This window comes from Clupea harengus, chromosome 13 (assembly GCF_900700415.2).
Source record: "Clupea harengus chromosome 13, Ch_v2.0.2, whole genome shotgun sequence".
In the NCBI taxonomy this organism is placed as follows: Eukaryota; Metazoa; Chordata; class Actinopteri; order Clupeiformes; family Clupeidae; genus Clupea; species Clupea harengus.
Window position 1 is genome coordinate 11073696 of NC_045164.1, and position 19989 is coordinate 11093684.

The following is a 19989-nucleotide window of genomic DNA, read 5'->3' on the forward strand; positions in this document are numbered from 1 at the left end:
TTGCTGTTTTTAACAAGCAGCTCATGTTCCGGGCGGGTAAAAGAACGCATCCATGTGTTCTCATTTCAAAACCGAATGATACTGATATCTCAGTATGTGGGATGCAGGACAAAGGGTCAAAATGCTGTGCAGTACATCACAAAGTGGGACACCTGGCCACCCCATGGGACACTGACTGTTTACTGATTACTGACAGGATAAGGTTTTTGCTATGTCACCTTGCTATGACAAGGTTATGTCTAGTGTTGTCTCATATTTGTTGTGTTATATACTCTTCTGGGCCTGATAGCCTTGGGTGTGCCAGTGACTGGTACCTTGGTGTCTTCCAGCTGTTTCTGAAGTGTCTGTGGGTCGGCAGCGATGGGGTCAGACTGCTGCCTGCGGGCCTCGTCCTCTGAGGTGTCCAGCCACTTGAGCAGCCCGCCGCTGGCCTCATCATACTTCTTATACTTCTCCACCACGTCCTTGAGGTTGCTGCCCAACTGATTGCACTGGAATGCATAAACAGACATTCACCGGTAACCTCTATGAATTTCAACTTATTACCAAAGAAAAGACAATTAAAAGATTGCTTGTATGTAGGATCTGTCAGATATATGCAGCACATTGCATATGATGTTTTGGTATGGTTACTTTAAGAATCACTGGGATCAACTGAACCGAGGCCCACAGTCTTCTGTCCTCTCTTTTAAGCAGGGAACTGCTTTAGCAATAGAAATGGCTCCACCATGAGGTAGAAATAGGACATTACACAATTCCTCATCCATTTCTTCCCTTCAGTAACATCCACAGTGAATGTACACATACCTGAGAATGCAGAGCCTTGTAATGACCGGCGGCAGCGTCCAGCTTCTCTTGCACGGCTGAGCAGGTTCCCGACATGTCCACCTCAGGCAGAGTGTCTTTGTTGCCCTGATCTCCATGGCTGCAGGCCTTGGCAGCATCCACCACCTTCTGCCCAGAGATGGTGATGAAGCGCAGGTCGCCCTTGTGCGAGATGACGTCCTCGGCGAAGCCCCTCTGCCTCTGGAGCTTGTCCTCCAGGGCGCCCAGCTGCCCGGTCGGCTCCCCCAGCTCGTCTGCGTCCTCCTGGGCCTGTTGCAGCCAGGCCTGGAACTCGGCGCAGTCGCCCTGGAACTTGGACAGCTCCTCTTGCACGGCCTGCACCTGCTTCGTCTGCTGCTCGGCCCGTGTGAGCGAGGTTTCGTAGCGGCTGCGCAACTCCTGGATGTCCCGCTGCAGCTTGTCCTTCTCGCCTGCCGACAGCACGTGGGACTGCTTGTCCAGCAGCGCCTGGGCCGACTGTGTGGCGATGATCAGGTCCTGCTGCTGGGACAGGATCTCCTGATGATGGGCCTAGGGGACAAAAGAAAGACCCCATTTTATTTCATGCAATAATATCTCTATACAATTACTTTTCAACTCAATCCATCCGATTCATTTCATTTTATTATTCACTTAATCATAAATGTTTACTTTCTTCCTTTATACCCTAGCTGCTGTTCATTTTAATGTTTCATTTTCTAATCTTTCAATGTTTTTTCACAGCCTGCTCTGTTTCATCACATCCGAGTAAAGTATTCTGTTTGGTACAAATCAATGGTGTCAAATATTGCTAGTGTTGGCTACAGGAGCAGAGGACTAACACATGGACTACCATGGGGCAATGGTGGTCATGGGGCAATGGTGGTCACAGATGTTTAACTCACAGCTCTGGGTCAGTGTGGGGTGTAAGACACAACTGAGTGATTTGATCAGGGAGAGATGCACATTTCTAAATGGTACTTCTACAAATGCCACCTGCTTAAAAAATGAAAGATGCAGTTCACAACTTTCTTTCCTCTGAAATCAAGGAACACATACTTATTTGTTTAATTGTGACCAAACATATTCAAACGGGAGCTTTAAGGGCTAAAACCACTCTATTAAAAGTGTTTCATTTCTTTAACGACTCTTTAACAGTGCCTGACCCATTGGTGCCTGCTCGTTCTGTTTGAACATCTCTGTTGTCCGGTAAGAGGATAAAAGGCAGTGATGAATTAAAGGCATGCATGGGGGTTGAGATTAAAAAAAAACTGTGATTCTGAACGTTAAAATGGATATAAAAACCTAGTCTTTGTCTGTTGGTAGTAACTATTAAACTGGTTTATGTAATTTACTTTCACTTTATTTACCTTCACTCTGTCAGACTGCTTGTCCAAGTCTGAACTACTGGAGTCTTTCCCTTTGTTGGAAATAATAGATTGGTTGTCGGTGGTGTCTAGTGCATTTCCATTGGCGTCGTCAGCAGTTGTTTCCATGGGCAGGTTGCCATTTTCTGTCCCCGTCTGCTCCTTCTGTGTGCTGTCCCCGTCCCCTTTCTCCTTCCCAACGTTCGAGATCCAGTCCAGCAGGCCCTCGATTTTGGTTTTGCTCTCCTCCAGTTGCTCCACAGCAGCAACCTTCCCATAAACACACAATAATAATAAAAAAAATAGTTTTTATCATTTCATCATATCAACATTTACGTTTGTAATATTTCTATGATTTCAATCTGGGCTTTCTCTCTATTTAGAGCATTAAGGGATTAACTCATGATAACACAGGTATTATTTATTTTCAACAAAACCTATATGATCTCATCTTTTGAAATAATGCAGACCAGCTCTGCAGTCAGTCAGTCAATATCAGGGAGAAAATATTTACAACCATTTAATACCACTTTTTATCAGTCCCAAATGGCTTTTACAGAATGTGTTCCAACCTTTTCTGTTTCCTGTTTGATTGCTGTGGTCACAACCTTTTCCAGGTCTTTCCTGGACTCCTCCGCCTTCTCGTTGAGCATGTTGGCCTTGCTCTTGGCCTCCTCAAGTTTCTTCTCAATATCAGCTATCTGCTCTGGCGAGAGCTTGGAGCGATTTTCCTCTAGGAACTTCTTAGAACTGCTTATGACTTCATTTAAAGCGCTGGCGTTTGTCTGAATGTCTTTTTGCAGGGCCTGTTGGATAAAGACACCAAGAGATATTTTTTATTGCTTGGCTATAAACTACATACAAAAAACAACCCTTAAGCTTTGCATGCAAAAAAAAATCTGTTTGATAATCTGGTTATGAGGCATAACACATTGGTCCTTACTTAGTCCAATCCAACAAAAGCAAGTTTATAATCTTCTCATTATACGTCTTATAAACATATTCTGTGACAGCCTATTAAGCCATAATTATACAAACGAATTCCATCATTGACCTGGTTCTGCTTCATACCTCTACTTATCCCTTTAATAGTATCCTTATGAGCACACTGTACACCCACTATGCTGTTCATTGAATGCTCCCTCCATTTTACCCCCTATCAAACTAGTATGTATCATTGAGTATGTATATGCCACATGTATACACTGATATGTTTTATCCTGACTGAGGTATGTATGAATTCATCTGCTTGCTTCTCATTTCCCTGCTCCTCCTTCCCTGCCCCTCCTTCCGCCCCTCCTTCCCTCCCTCCTTCCCTCCCTCCTGCTCCTCCTCCCTCCCTCCCGCTCCTCCTTCCCTCCCTCCCTCCTGCTCCTCCTTCCCTCCCTCCTGCTCCTCCTCCCTCCCTCCTCTACCTCCTTCCCTCCCTCCTGCTCCTCCTTCCCTGCTCCTCCTTCCCTCCCTCCCTCCCTCCCTCCTGCTCCTCCTCCCTCTCTCCTGTTCCTCCTCCATCCCTGCTGCCCCTCCTTTCTATCTCTCTCCCGGGCCGGCCTCAGGCAGATGGTCCTTCCCTTTATGAGCTGGGTTCTTCCTGTTAAAGGGAGTTTTTCCTTGCCACCTTTCCTTGTAAGAGCTTGCTTTGGGCCCTGATAAGCGCCTTGAGACTACTTAAATTGCTACTGGCGCCATATAAATAAATACAATTGAATTTCAGACACTAAATTATTAAAAGTACTTTTCAAATGGATCCAATATGCATATTTTATCATAGATAAAGTGGCATTAGATCATTATTTCTGTAGGAATTCCCTTCTCTGAAATAATGGAGACTCTACCTGTTGTTCTTGTCGGTATTGCTGCAGGTCCTCCATGTTGTTGGTTGCAATGGTCTGCGTCTGCTGATGATGCCCTATGAGCCGGTTTTCTGTCTGGGTGAGGTCGTCACAGAGCTCCTGCAGCTTTCCTGAAAACTGCTGCTGCTTTTCCACCATATCCTGCTGAAGAGTTACATGGATAGTCATATTAAAACTGTCTATAGAGAAGATACGTCTAGGGTACACACCAATCACACAAGTTCTTTCCTATTCTGAACCTCTACACTAGTTGAGTATGATGTAAACATGCCAGCCATTCGAAGGAGTTCAGTGTTTGGACATTCTGACAAAAGAGGTTGACAGTTAGTTGGGTACATTCAAGGCTTTCAGTCGTGACATTTGTGTGGCATAAAAAGGGTGGAGAAGTCATTTGTCTAACAGAGGTTACTGCAATGCTGTAGGCAAGTGCTGTCTTGACACCTGGAAATGGAAATACGCCAGAAGAGAGGTTAGTTGTTTGGCAGTGATCAAGCAATGGACTCTCTGCATGTGGTGGTATTAAAAACATACCATTGGATAATTTCAGTAAAAAAATACACACATTTGCACCTCACACAAAAACATACATTTCAACTATAACAATTCAATGGGTAGGGCAGTCACCCAATGTTGTTCTGAGTTGTACTAATCAAAACAATGTGTGTACAATTCACAACAACATTTCTTAAAACTCCTATTGTGACAACACAAGCCTCCTGTCCCTCCTGTCGAACCTCCTGCTGCTGACTCTCATCCTCTCGGACCTCCAGTTGAAGCTCCAGAGTGCAGCGCTGAGCTGAGACCTTCTCCGCCAGCTCTCTGAACGACCTCTGAGCGCCACTGAGGCTCTTCAGCAGCATCCTGCTCTGTGCTGGGCTCAATAACTGAGCATGCTCAGAGATAAAGTGCTGAACACTGACGGTGGCATCCTCCAGCTGCTGTTGAGTGCCTGCTACATTCTTTTCCATGTCCTGGGAGATGAAAGTGAGACATTTCATCAACCGCTCCGGCTGTGTGATAACCCATATGCTTGCTGTATTATAACAGTAAAAATTATATAAGATACAAATATTTTCCACAACAGTGAGATAATAAGGTCTCATCGGTACATTACTGAGTTGTGCATCACCATACACATCTGAATGTTATCCCATGTCATGCTTGTAGTACTTAATTATGGTCTGAAATCAAATACCTTATTTTGCTGCATTCTGTTTTTAATCGCTTCCATGTTTTCTATGTCCATGATGTCTAGTTTGCAGATGATCTCATAGTTGTCATGACTACTCCCTGATAGTTTATCAAGGGAGGAAAGAAGCTCCTGATATGAAGTACCTAATTGTGACTACAGAGGAGAAGAGTGGATGATTACTTCAGGGTTATTATTTTGACAGTAATGTACAAATGGCAAAGAGTTTTACATAATATGAATATATCGATATATATCCACAGACACATTTGAAACCATCAATAACTCACTGTAACATTTTCCCTGAGTTTGCTTTTTCTGATAAAAACGGCAATGATCTTCAAAACTAATTCACACACAAACTTTACTGACCTTTTCTGTTTCAATTGTTTGCACTATAAGACTACTCCTTTCTGCAGACATTTGGCAGATGTCTGTGAAAGCAGGCTGTAAACATGTAAAGGCCAAAGCCAAATCTTGTTGGATTTGTGTGGGAACGTGTCCGTTAGCAGAATTTAGCAGCTGTGCGGCTATCTCCAGGTCTGCTGTGAGAATGCCAGCGAGAGCAGCAAGCTGTGACTCCAGAGACTACAAAAGGAAAGGGTGGGCTGAATTAGGGGAGCTGTGGAGACCACAGAGATCAGGAAAGATCTGGACAAGCTGACAGATTCCCATGCAAAGGGTGAAACTTTGAGGAGCATATCAAATGTGTGGGGTAGATTTCAGAAATGAAAAAAAAGAAAAATTAGTAAGGTGGTTCTAAGAAAGTGGACAGAGAAATGTGTAAGATGGTAAGGTAATTTACAGAAATGGGGCTGATTATAAGGGGTGAACTATAGGGATGTATAGAGGGTGAAACTGGCAGTGCTAAAGATTACTGTGGCCTTTACTGAAGCCATACAGTGGACCTTCTCCATGTGTATGGAAAGCAGGGTAGTGCAACCCACCTGAGACTCCTCTAGCTGGGAGTGTAAGCCGTCAATGCGGCCACTGAGAGGCCCTTGGGTCTCAAAGTCATTTTTTATATCCTCCAGGACATCAAAATGGTCTTGAAGCCTTCCAACACACTCCAAGTAACTCTGAGTGGAGTATCTCTACAGACCATCAAAAGACAGGTCATTCAACGACTTCCAAATAAACTTTTTATAGATCAAAAATAGACAAGGTGATGTTTATAGCACAACAATGAAATCTGCAAACTGCAACTCACCCTGCATTTGACCTTTTCATCCATGTCTATGCCTTGGTCGGTTTCAGCACATGGATGAGGGCCAAGGTCATCTGAATGTTGAGGCATATCAATCTCTGCCATACTCTCATCTGCAGAGCAACCTGGTGGTGTTTGCCTTATGGTACCAGTGCTTTGGCTCTGTTCGTCCTCAGTAATGTTTCCCAGGGGCAAGTTCAAATCTCCTTGTACATCCTCCAGGGACATCTCCTTCTGCAGCATCTGGCTTTGAAGCTTTGTAACATCAGGAGGAGGCTGCAGTACGTCGGTACGCTCACTTACACCCTCTACCCTCCCTGGTTCTTTGCCCTCGGACAACTCCGGATGACGACTGGGGGTGGCAGCAGGCTTCTCTGTGTCTTGAAGGCTCCCTGGGGTTAGTTTCTGGATTATCTCAAGAATATCCTCAACAGTCCGGTTTTCAGCCTTCTGTGAGTCATCACCATCTGCTTGCTCTGCCCTCTGCTTTACAAGCTCATTCAAAGATGACCTCAGGACACTAAGAAGTGCTGACTGAGGAGGTGTGGCTACTCCAGTCGCAGGATGTGGTTGGTTGTTAGATGCCCACTGTTCACTTTCCCTAGGCAAGATGTTAGGAGACACAGAATGCTCAGTATGACTGTTCCCTGTGTTCAGATCAAGGCTAGAAGAAGCTGCCATGTTTGGTTCATTTGAAGTAGAGGGTGAGCCATCGGAACCTGACACTATTTTTTCTTGTTTCTGGACAGTTTTTGTGGTACCTAAAGCAGGTGGTGATATCTCATTCAGCAACATGGATTCTGAACACCTTTTGACTTCATTGTTACTGTGATCAACATTGACAGGTGCTGGCGCAATTGCAGATACTGCTTTACAAGAGGAATGTGTAGCACCATCAACCTGTGGTGTGTCTTGCCCAGAGTGTTTGATGGCAACTGAATTAGGTTGACTGATATCATGGGTTTTATGATTGTCTGGCCTTTGTTCAAATGTCAGTGAAGCATCTGGAGATGTTTCTACAGTGGATCCTGTTCCATCAGTTCCATCTCTAGATGTTCCTACAGTGGATCCTGTTCCATCAGTTCCATCTCTAGATGTTCCTACCGTGGATCCTGTTCCAACTCTAGATGTTCCTACAGTGGATCCTGTTCCATCAGTTCCATCTCTAGATGTTCCTACAGTGGATCCTGTTCCATCAGTTCCATCTCTAGATGTTCCTACCGTGGATCCTGTTCCAACTCTAGATGTTCCTACAGTGGATCCTGTTCCATCTCTAGATGTTTCTACAGCGGATCCTGTTCCATCAGTTTTATCTCTAGATGTTTCTACAGAGTATCCAGTTCCATCAGTTCCATCTCTAGATGTTCCTACTGCGGATCCTGTTCCATCAGTTCCATCTCTAGATGTTCCTACAGTGGATCCTGTTCCATCAGTTCCATCTCTAGATGTTCCTACCGTGGATCCTGTTCCATCAGTTCCATCTCTAGATGTTCCTACAGTGGATCCTGTTCCATCAGTTCCATCTCTAGATGTGCCTACAGTGGATCCTGTTCCATCTCTAGATGTTCCTACAGTGGATCCTGTTCCATTTCTAGATGTTCCTACAGTGGATCCTGTTCCATCTCTAGATGTTCCTACAGTGGATCCTGTTCCATCAGTTTTATCTCTAGATGTTTCTACAGAGTATCCAGTTCCATCAGTTCCATCTCTAGATGTTCCTACAGCGGATCCTGTTCCATCAGTTCCATCTCTAGATGTTTCTACAGTGGATCCTGTTCCATCAGTTCCATCTCTAGATGTTCCTACAGTGGATCCTGTTCCATCAGTTCCATCTCTAGATGTTCCTACAGTGGATCCTGTTCCATCAGTTCCATCTCTAGATGTTCCTACAGCGGATCCTGTTCCATCAGTTCTGTCTCTAGATGTTTCTACAACGGATCCTGGCAATGCACTTCCAACCAGAATATTTGTACTTGCTGACATGTTTTGAGAATCAAATTCCAGGGATCCTGAGCTTGTTTCCTTTTTGCTAGTAAAAGATATGGCTTCTGAGTCAGTTCTGTCTCTAGATGTTTCTACAGCGGAACCTGGCAATGCACTTCCAACCAGAATATTTGTACTTGCTGACATGTTTTGAGAATCAAATTCCAGGGATCCTGAGCTTGTTTCCTTTTTGCTAGTAAAAGATATGGCTTCTGAGTCAGTTCTATCTCTAGATGTTGAGCTTCTGACACTCTCTGATTGTTCCTGCAAAGACTGTATTTCTTTGGAATCAACAGACTTCACTGCATCCACACACATGTTTACATGTTTTTCATTCATGTCACAGCTTGATTTGTCATACAGAGACAAGGGAAAGATAGGCTGACCCTTCTGATCATCACTTTGTGCCTGACACTGACCATTCTGAAAATGCAAAGATCTGTTGGCATCAACAGTATTTATTTCCACGTCGGTCGAGTTTGTGGTTTGTGGTTGTGATTTTGTATTTTCCTGAGGAGTCGTGACAGTTGATCCTGAGTCATCGGACAACCCTTTAGGTGAAGATGAGTTCAGCCTATCTTGCAACCCCTCTTTGACAGTACTGCACTGCTGGTCAGCATTCTGAAGGCTGTCTGACTTCCTCTCATCCACAGAGACATCACTCTGGGATGAGCACGATATGCCCGAATCGCTCTGAACGGGACTCACGGTCTGGTTCTTTGCAATTTCACGGTACTGCAGCTGCCTTTCACTTGTAATCAAGCTGACAGCTTCAGGAGGCTGATCAGCATCATTGTTCTGATGACCTCTGTCATCTTCTGGAGAATCATTCTCTCCCTCAAATGAATCCCTGTCAATCTTGCTCTGACTATTTAACAGGCTCTTTGGGCTGCTCTCTTTTCTGATAAAGCATGGAAACCCAGTTTCCTCAGACAGACTGTGTGACAGATCATCTTTCTTTGAAGCACGATTGTGGGGGCTTTGGCAGCCTGGATATTCCTCTAATGTCTGCATTATACAATGAGGTGAGTTTCTGACATGGGATACACCAGTCATTTTAGCACTGTCTTTTGGAAGTGAACCCTCACAAGGAGAACTTCTCTGTCTACGGTGTTGTGGAGATTCCTCCGTTCCATTGTTTATGTTCTGAGGAAACACATTATGACATTTCTCATTAGAAAGGTCTAAAACCAAAATGGCCACCTTCTTCTCTTCTTTTTTGGTTAACATATTTTCTGCTTCCTCCTCATCTAGCATACCTAGAGCCTGTGCATCAGAGACACTGTGTAGACAGTTGCCATCTGGATCAATGATGGCTTTTTGGATAGGTTGTGAGTGAAGAATTTTATGGGCCATATCATCCGTTATCATGTTATTTTCGAGCGCCTCACATACCCTGATGGTATGATGGGATTCTGATTTGTAGAAACCCCCCAGAAGGTTCTGCTGCTCCATGATCTGCAGAGCCACTTGTGAGGATATGACGCCATGTGAAACAGCTTCTTGCAAGGTCGCCATGGTACCTGATGGATTCCTAGCAACCCTGTCTTTATGAAACTGCAAAGCCAGGACTTCCAGCACAGTTTCCTCATCAACAATGCCCTTGTCCAGAGCAGCACCCAGGTCATATCGCTTGCCTGAGGTTACATCTAAAATGCCTCCTTCTTCCACCTGGGCTCTCAGAAGATGAATGGCAAACTCCCTCTCATTCTTTTCATTCAAGGAAAGGTCTGTGTATGGGTACTCAGTGACCATGTCCATTGGTTTGGTCAACTCACTGGTAAACATAGGGCTCTCTGTGGTACTGTCCTCTTGTATTTGCAAAGATGTTTCTGTGATGTGTAAGACATCCTTGTCAGTATCGCTGTCAGTCCAAGAGCATGAAGTTTCCTTTGATGCCTTGGATGCAAAAATGCTAGTGTGGGCAGTTTCACTGGATATTTCTGGAACCTCACAAACATCGTCATCTTCCATTTCATCTTCTAGTGATTCTGACTCACAACTCTCTTCCATTATTTTGTCTAAAGTTCTGTTGATAAATGACCCATTTGCAATATCTGAATATGAAAACAGTGGTGTAGCCAAATATGCACCATCATTTTCTTCAGTTTGGCCTTCTTGACAGTCTGCAGATTTTGACAACATTTTGATGGACGTCTGTGCAGTTTCAGAGGACTCTTTCAATTCTTCACATACACCATCCATCTTTTCTTCATGTTCGCCTGAGTCTGTGTCAAAGCCTTTGTTTACTATTTCTCTTAAGACCCTACTGCATTGTTCCTTTGAAATATTTGAATAAGCACCACTTGAGTCATTCACACCCTCACACTGCATCTCATTTTCTTCATCCAAAGAGATATCAGTAAATTTGGAAGATGACACGTGGGTCTTCTCCACAGAACCCCCACGTCCTGCAGAATTCTCCATGAACACTTTTGCCATTTTATTCAGTTGTCCGTCAAACACTAGTAGCCTCTGTCCTGATTTGGGATCCATGTAGCTGTTCATCATGAGATAGGAGATGAATAACTGTTGGGCCTCTGCAGGAGATGGTGTGTTCATTTTCTTTTCATCTATTCCTGAATCCTGAGAAGACCCATGGGCTCCTTCCAGCTGCAGCTCACGCCAAACCAACCAAGACGAAAACCTCTTGTTGAGGTCATCAATGTCGGGGAATGAGTCTGGTATTTCCACCGTTTTTAACACCTCTGCAGTATACTGGTCAATCAGGCCATGTTTGGCGGCAGACTCAATGTTGACTACTTCAGAGCTCTCTGGTATGTAAAAGGCAGCAATTTTTTGTCGGTTGCAGAGCAGTTTGGATGCTAGCTGATTGGTAATCAATTCATGCTGCAGGGAGGTTGTGACAGTCAGGATTTCACCAGAGTGAGGCCACAAAAGCCCCATAAAACCCTTTTGCCTCTCCAGCACTAAAAGTGCACTGGTAGAGCTCATTAAATTGCACTGGACAGCCTCATCAACTGTTAGCCTTTTCCCATTATGTGGGTCAACAACGCCTCCATTTTGGACCTGGAGGTTAAGTACCCCACTAGAGGTCTCCTGGTCAATTAGGCCATCTGATAAAGCTTCTTCTACTGTGAGTTTAGAGCCGGTTTTATGATCCACAATGCCCCCAGTGCACAACTGAGCCCCAAGTAGGCGAAGCATGGTCTCTTGATCGATGGCTCCCTCATGGACAGCTCTCATAATACCTATCTCCTTTCCTGATTTCAGCCAGATGTTTCCATCTGTTCTGGGTTTCACAGGTATCAGACGCAGGCCTGTTTCTTCGTGAACAACACTCCTCTGCACAAGCTGGATGAGGGAGACCTTCTCAGATGTGTTAGGGTCAATCAGGAGCTTTGAGGTGCTTTGATTCTCACCAAGTTTGCTGAGGAGATCTGCTGGGATCATACCATGCTGGACTGCTCTATCGAGATTGAAGACCTCCCTAGAAGAGGTCGTTCTTAGTCCCCCTGTAGCCAGTTGGATCTCCAACATTTTTATTGCAAGGTGCTCAGAAATGTCCCCCTTCTTCAGCGCCGCTATGACAGGGAGGGGTTCAGAGGCATACTTGGGACTTGAGAGGCGCTTGTTGGTTTCGTTCAAATCTTGCAGTTGCCTGTAGGTCGGTGCGTCGACAAGTTCTTGCTTGAGAGCGTCCTCCAAGTCCAGGCATGTTCTGACGTCATGAGAAATGAGTCCAGATGTTATCAGCTGGGCTTCTAGGAGACTCAGCCCAGTTGTGTGGTCAATCAGGCCCCTCTGCACAGAGCAGTAGACAGACAAAACTGACCCACTTCCCGTCTCCAGAATCCCTCCAATGGTCTGAAAACTCTGTAATAAAAAGGAAACAACTGCAGTTTAGTGTGTTGCCTTTCTTTACTGAAGATGCTAAATGAGAATTATGCTGTTTATATTTAAATGTTTTTTTACCAAAAATTGTCTGTGCATGTAAGAAAAAGCCATGAAGTCATGTACTCACCCGTAACACAAGCCTATGAATGTTATCAGTACATGTGCAACAGTGCAAGTCAGTATTTCAACAGCAAGAGGAGGTTGACACACTGAAAGCTGGCATGCATCTGTGGACAGAATGTTTGGTATCTTGCACAACAAGAGAGTTGGTTAGAGACAACAAAGACGAAAGTATTATTGATGCTCAGCAGGTACCTGTGTGGAGGGAAAGAGAGGTCTTCTGGGTTGGCTGTGAAAAGATGACGCTGGGTGATATTAAACACTCCATGCTGGGGCATGTTTACAGGATACTCATTTCACACTCAGTGTGGTGACACATCAGACATTTTGGGCCGCACCTTTGGGTAACTTTGCCAACAGATATTCACAAAGGGTAACCTGAATTAGTCATGATTCTTTGGCATTAAGAAATGCACTTTAATTATTTTGGATGTGTTTAAACCATGTTTTTCAGTTGTCTGTGTCCAAATAGTGTTGCCCAAAATATTGCCTTGTGTGTCAGCAAACTTAGGTGTCAACTGAACTAACACCTATCGAACACCCTATCCAAGCACACTCACACAGCTTTGGGACTTTAATTGCAGGGATGTGATTGGGAGATTGAGCAAAGTGGTGACACCTAAAGATGCCATACCATGCTGTGGATATACGGTTAGTCATGCAGTCTGGGACAGCAGTGCACTTTTCACATGGGGAACTGTTCTTTCTCTTTTGAAGTTGCGGAGCATCCAGTACCTTTGCCTTGTCGGTAGAGGGCGTCTGTGCATCAGAGCACTGCTGGGAGATATCACTGTAGGCCTGGTGCAGAGCCTTCAATTGATCCTTGGCCTCCTGCTTCTCTTCCTCAGTCATCCTAAAGGAAGGAGGAGTGTAATAAAGTTGAAAGCCTACGATTATCATACTAGGTACACGTAGGTAGGTAGGCATAGCCTTTTATTTGAATGGCCCCCTTTTATACCCACAACATGGTTTCCAGACATGATACAATATTAAAGGACGAATCTGTATAGATTCATTACAGACTAGAAAACAGTAGTACTGACTAATTTAAATATGATATTGTGCTGCACATGAACACTGTAATCACATAACACACTTCATACATTCACTTGCAACTCAAAGTTATAGCAGCATAAGAGGGATCAAGGCGTACTTGTCGCTGTGTTTGGTGAGAATCAGCTGTGTCGTCCTCAGCGCTTCTGCGATTTGCTCCTTCTTCGTCACAATTTCCTCCATGGACACCTACAAATGCACATAGAAGAGAGACAAATGAAGACACTGCAATTTACAGCATAAAACTGTTAAAAAAGTTAAGAGCTGATATTAAAGGCTTTAATGAGACTACTCATTTCAAGCAACAGGAGCAGCTCTAAAAAGGAATTTGCATAGACTTTTTCTTTCATTTTATGAGTAAGGACAAATGACAAGCATTTCAATAGTTGTCATAGGAAGGACAAACAATGATGTTTACAAGGAGTCTTTACATGGTAAACTCTGGTATATATATCCAAAACACAAATAATCTCTCAATAATGAAAAATAAAAAGAATAGAATGTGCTGTGATATGAAATGCAATTGTTTTTATAATTTTTTACACTACACATTGCATGTTGCACCTTAAAATACAGTGGTGATAGAAGGGGCAGTATTTCATCACTGACAGAACTATGAATTCTCTATTGTACCAGGACATTCTACAACAGGATGTCAGATTATCCATCAATGAGCTTCCCAGCACCATTATGTGTATGTATATGTAGAGATTAATTATACGCATAAAATGTACTTTACAAATAAATAAATAAATTTACAAATTTTCTTCCTGTTTGGAAGTATGGTGGGGCCTACAGCAGTGTTAGTACACAGCAGTGAGAAGGGTTCCTGCTGACATGTTGTAGCATGAGTTTTGGACAATAAAGGGGCAGGTGTTCAGTGGATGGGTCACGTGTATCTGGGTGTTACAGAGATTCTGGGCTGTAAGATGACTTTCAGGGATAGGATGGTTATAAGTATGTATGCCTTTGAACTCTGTGAGCTTTACTATACTAAATGCTATGATCCAATGTCACACCATAATGAAATTGTTCTTTCCCACAAATATTTATAATTATATACCAACCTGCATCTGCACTGCCACCACAGAGTGGTGGTTAAGCCAATGAAGTAACAGTGCTCATTATATGCAATGTGTACTTATTTGAACCTTTGCAGTTTTAATCAAGTTTATATAGGACAGAGCCGTCTTTCAGGGCTTTCATTGTGCTTGTGTACATACCGCCGTGCATGAAACCCTGCATTAGCTCCACATTGTAGCACATTTGTGTTTCCAAATTCACCCTAAACATGACAAATGTATGGTGTGGAATGCTTTATTGTAGATCATTTCCTTAAATGGCATGTCTTTCACTATAAACATGTCAAATTTATGGTGTGGAAATGGGCATTGGGTGGGCACTCAATTATATGTGTTAACAGCTTGTGATTACATGTTTATGAACATAGAGTTTGGCAAAATTGACACAGAGCAGAGTGTGGTCTCATTTTTATTGAGAATAAAACGTAAATCAAATACACCATACACCTATATCAAACAGTCATGCTGTGTCAGATAATTTACTTGGCAGGGTTAGCCAATATAATAACTGTACTGCTGCGGAATGTTGTGCCCGTTCATTATCTGCCTTATTATTTCCTTGTAAATAGCACGGTTGGCAATTTAGTGTCTTGTGTGAAACCTGTAAAAAATTATTCAAAGGTCAGCAATAAATGAAGAGATGTTTACGGTGCTTATTATTTACCTTGGGAATACTAGAGCTCTCTGAGATGGCTTTAGCATCTTTCCCAACTTTCTCGTCTTTGCCCGAGTTCACTTTGACACTGGATACCCAGTTTAAAAGTTTGCTAACTTTATCACCATGCTCTTTCTTCTCCTCCTCAACAGATTTCTGGAAGTCAGGGAAAGAAATTCACAAAGGTAAATAGGAAACAATGCAACTGGTTATTCGACATTTATGGTTCATGTTAAAGGTTCATGATAAAGTTGCATGGTAAGTAAAATTTAAGTACTGTTTCTTTATTACTAGAAATTCAAGAATGGCAAAACCTTCCCATTGCAAACCACAGAGACTTATTTACATGGCACAAAAAGGAACACTTTGCTGATTATATGAAAAACACATGTTGTCAACCCTTGCACTTAGGAATGACAGAGAGTTAGACATGAACATATTGTAATACATTTTTTTTTAAAAAGATGGCAGTCATGCCCTTGCGACACAAAAACGATAAGTTAAATATGTCGATAGCTCCAGATATACTGGAAAGCCCCTGTACACCCCGTACTTTGTGGCTTGGTAGCTTCAAGCAGCATGAAACCAGTGTGACCATCAAATACACCTTTTGCCATGACCTCATTGAAATTAATCTTCTTCTTTGTCTTTGGGCAGGTGAAAGATTTAGAAAAGGACTTTTCATCTTTAAGCTGAGAAGCTGTGGCTTTGTCTATCAGACAGCCAAGGACAGCCTCATCCACAGTCATTCTCTCGTGGGTTTTAGGGTTGATAAGTCCTCCGGTAAAGAGTTGGTACTCCAAACATTTCATCCCCACATCTCTTGATAACAGGTTTTCTTGCATGGCTTGGGCCACTGCTAGGTTCTTCCCTGTTTGGGGGTGTATGAAGCCATTGTAAGCTTGCTCAAACTGTTTGAGTAGTTGTGCAAAGCTGTCAGTCAGGAGACCTTTCTGATTCGCCTCAGCAATCCCAACACGCTCCCCCAATGCTGGGTCACAAATGCCCCCGGTGCAAGCTTGAGCTTCTAAGATCCGGAGGGCGGTCAATCTGTCCACCAGGTTCAGCTGGTGACCTTTAAGGATAGAAAGTCTCTTTCTGGAAGCAACGTCCCACAGTCCAGCAATGGGGCAGTGCGTAATTTTGAAAACAACCTTTCTGGAGTTCAAGAGGTCTGCAAGCTCATATATGCTAAGGAGGCCACTCCGGTATTTGGTAAGTTCTGATGATTCAAGGATTCGAAGACGAAGAGCCGTTTCAATGCAAAGCTGACGACCACTTTTAAGGTCTGTTAGTATATGCAATGGGCTTCCGTTAGAGTCAGTGACAGAGGTTTCCTGCCATTCAGTTTGTTGCCTAGACAGAAAGAGGTATGTTTTCTTGTCAATATGGTTGCCTTTGAAGGCCTCAAACGCTGACATCTCAACTCCATTGAAGGTGTTGATAACTGACAGTCTGCCTTGCACACTGTCAGGAGTAGGATTAGCTCCCTGCTTACCACCAAATGGCAGAAGATACACACCACTAATAATATCATAAACACACATTTTCAACAGTTCACAGTAATAAGCCCTCTGGCCTGTCTCAGGGTTGTAAAAGCCCTTGGGGTTGCTGACTGGATCATAGATAGTCTGATAGGTGATCTGGTTCAAGAGGCCATTCTCAAGAGCAACGCTAAGGGGCACCCTGATACCAATTACGGGATGAATGATCCCACCTGTGGCTATCTGGGCTTCAATCATCTTCTTTCCCCTGTGGCGATCAAGTATTCTTTCTTCCATGGCCTGAAAGACTGAAAGCATTTTTCCTCCATGAGCATAACCACAGGCTGCTTTTTCAGCATCTGTGAGCTTCTCCTTGAGGTCCTCGCTAATGATCCCTTTTTCAAGCGCATCTTCAGCAGAGTGAGTTTCACCTGTGGATGGGTCAACGATGCACCCGGTAGCTGCCTGAGCTTCAAGAAATTCAATAGCATAAGTCTTTGCAATGAGCCCTTTCTCCGAGGCCTCAGTGAAGGACATTGTTTTCTTGTTAGACTCATCATAAACCCCAGCGATGGATGTCGGCTTGCTAACAAACTGAGCGATGTATGCTTGTACTTCTTCCATGGACATCTGCCCTGTCTCTAACTTCAGGGCAGTCTCATTGTCCAGCAGTTTCACTTTGATCAATTTCTTGATGCTGATGCGTCCTCTAAGGCCTTGAACTTTGCGTGACAGAAGTGAGGGGGAATCTGTCGCTTTGCTAGTAAGTGCAGAAGCACCTGAGCTGGTGATGTCGAATGTCACAGACTGCCCTTTGCCAGACTTGCCTTTCTCAGACAGAGAGCTTTTGCGCATGGTGGCTGTCTGCTCTGTTGTTGTACTTAGGCTGCTGAACTGTGTCTCTTTTGACTGTGTCTGTAGCACAGTTGAATTATGCACTGAGACCGTATTTGTCATTGTCTTCATGGTCTTTTCCTGAGTTTTGTTTTGATTGACTTCCATTTGGTCGTGCTTCATTATTCTTAGCTCTGCCAGTACTTTATCCTTCTCCAGAGTTGCTATCTGTTGACATGAGATTATTGATACTATTAAATGAAATATTGTGGTATACAAATAAAATGTGTTCATAAAAATCTTTACTATTACTTATTAACATCTCTGTACAAATACTTAACAGTACAAGCTAAACAAGAAAATTATCTTCTCTAGAGAATCATAGTTATGAATGATACACTGATAGTTCATTTTACAAATATATTTCATTGATCTGAATCAAATTAAAGATTGTTTTAGTATTTCTGAAAATGTACCTCAGAGGCAACCTTCATCTTCCTGAGTTCATCCTCCAAACTTTGCTTTGCCTCTTCATATGATGACACAATATTCTTTGTTAACTGCAGTTCTGTCTTCAGTTTTGCAATTTCATGGTCCTTGAGACAATTGTGATTTCCATGATTTGCAGATTCCAGTTCCTTGACCCTCTTGCTCTCAGAGCTGAACCTCACCTCAAGCTTCAAGATCTTTTCTTGATGGGTTTTCACCTCCTCCATGTAGGCAATAACTTTTTCTTTGAGGGATTTTGCCTCCCTCTCAGAAGCCTGAAGCTTTCGATCAGTTTCTCCCAAAGTCAGCTTGAGCCGTGGAACCTCTTTAGAATTTTCTTTGCGAAGATTATCCAGTTGAGTTAAGCTGGATGTCAACTTGATTTTTTCATTCTCCAGATTAGATATTTGGGATTTTGCTTTGAGCACCTCAAGTTCCATGGCTCCTTTTTCTTTCTCTGCTTGCTGAAGTTCAACACGAAGAGAATCCAGCTGTTGTTGAGTCTCCTGCTTTGAAATCTGGGAGTTGTGGTGCAACACTCTGAGCTTCTCAATCTCCTGCAGGAGATGCTTGTGGTCCCTATCGGCTGATTCTGTGCTCTGGGAGTGCTCTGTGGATTTTTTTTCAAACTCCATCTTCATGCGAGATTCTCTCACAATGAGTTTCTGCTGCATCTCTGTCTGGACTAAGTGCAGTTGTTTTTCATAGCCAGATTTCTGCTTTTCTAGTTTGTCCTTTAATTCATCCAGCATCCGTTTGCAACTTTCAAGTTGGTCTTCCAGCATTTTGGATCTCACTTGTGCATCGGATATTTCTTTTTTCTTCTTCATAATATCCTCTTGGGCTTGCTCTAACTGCATTTTTACTTGAGAGATCTCCAAACTCAGACCGTGGGCACTGGATGTTTGTGTTTGCCTCTTCTTGATGTCCTCTTGGGCTTGCTCTAACTGCATCTTCACTTGAGAGATCTCCAAACTCAAGTTCTGATTCTTTTCATGTACCATGTTTCTCTCTTTTTGAAGAACGGTCATTTCTGATGTCATTTGCTGTATTTTCTCATGTGCTGTGGTCTTCTCTTTCTGAAGAACCATCATTTCCTGTTTGAAGTTTGATGTGTCTTTGTCTACTGTGGAGCCCATGTCTTTTATGACTACTTTGTTTTTCTGGAGTTCCTCTTCAAGGTTTCTCATTTTAGAACGACTGCTATTTGCTTCCTGGGTTACATTCATAAGCTCATCTTTGGTTCTTCTCAAGGTGGCACTCAGACCTTCAAACTCTCCCTTCAGTGTCAACAGTTTCTGGTCAGCCATTTGTTTTTCCCTTTGCAGAGAGATGATGTCCTGTTTCAGGTTCACCGTAATCTTCTCTGAGTTTCCAGTTAATCCTTTCATGGACTGCTTGCACTTCAAAAGTTCATTTTCAAGCTCTTTCATTTTGTTGGCATATTTCTGCACCTCACCATTCTCTTTCTGCAGCTCTCCCATGGTTTTTCTCAAGGTCAGATTCACCTCATTGATTTCCATCTTCTGCTCCTGGACCTTCTGTTTCATGGTGTTTCTCTCACTGGAAATGGAGTTCAGCTCAGATTTTAGGTTCCTGATGTCTTTTTCGTAAGTGGTTATGTTCGCTGCCAGTGTTTTGTTCTTCTGCTCCAATTCAGCAGTTTTCTTGACCTCTTCATTGTAACCCCTCAGTTTCACCTGGAACTCGTGTGCTGTCTGAGTTACCTTTAGCAGCTCCTCCTCAATAATCTTCACCTGACATTTTGTGCTCTCTGCCTGGGTCTTGTAAATGCTGATATGCTGATCTTTGCTTCCCAGATCGATGGTCACCTTGTCCAGCTCTGCTTTCACACTCTTCAGGGAGTGCTCCATCTCCAAGTTGATCTTCTTGAGATCCTCAACTTTTTTGGTCAGCTGAGTCACCTGCTGCCCACTCTTTTGCACCTCCAGCTCAAAGTTTCTGGCTTTGAGTTGAATTTCCTTCTCACATCTCGACTTTGAGAACATGT

At 43.3% G+C, this 19989-nt stretch overlaps 2 protein-coding genes across 12 annotated transcripts in view; both read right to left on the minus strand.

The window, feature by feature from the left end:
* dst (dystonin) overlaps nucleotides 1-19989 on the minus strand; it is a 127423-nt gene that overhangs the window by 49074 nt on the left and 58360 nt on the right. For 10 of the 11 annotated variants that reach the window (XM_031579604.2, XM_031579602.2, XM_031579600.2 and 7 more), the window contains 13 exons: nucleotides 15181-15327; nucleotides 13535-13623; nucleotides 13117-13234; nucleotides 6424-12240; nucleotides 6161-6307; nucleotides 5586-5801; nucleotides 5220-5369; nucleotides 4759-4995; nucleotides 4007-4168; nucleotides 2744-2977; nucleotides 2175-2441; nucleotides 808-1356; nucleotides 315-491 (listed from right to left, as the gene is read on the minus strand). In XM_031579604.2, the coding sequence (XP_031435464.1) occupies nucleotides 315-491; nucleotides 808-1356; nucleotides 2175-2441; nucleotides 2744-2977; nucleotides 4007-4168; nucleotides 4759-4995; nucleotides 5220-5369; nucleotides 5586-5801; nucleotides 6161-6307; nucleotides 6424-12240; nucleotides 13117-13234; nucleotides 13535-13623; nucleotides 15181-15327 (8310 nt within the window). The remainder of the gene's footprint in view (nucleotides 1-314; nucleotides 492-807; nucleotides 1357-2174; nucleotides 2442-2743; nucleotides 2978-4006; nucleotides 4169-4758; nucleotides 4996-5219; nucleotides 5370-5585; nucleotides 5802-6160; nucleotides 6308-6423; nucleotides 12241-13116; nucleotides 13235-13534; nucleotides 13624-15180; nucleotides 15328-19989) is intronic. The other variant, XM_031579603.2, reaches the window with a different exon arrangement.
* Nucleotides 15334-19752, minus strand: LOC116223339 (plectin-like). Its single transcript, XM_031579609.2, has one exon. It carries the CDS (start codon nucleotides 17781-17783, stop codon nucleotides 15672-15674), a length of 2112 nt encoding a protein of 703 aa, XP_031435469.1. The 5' UTR covers nucleotides 17784-19752; the 3' UTR covers nucleotides 15334-15671.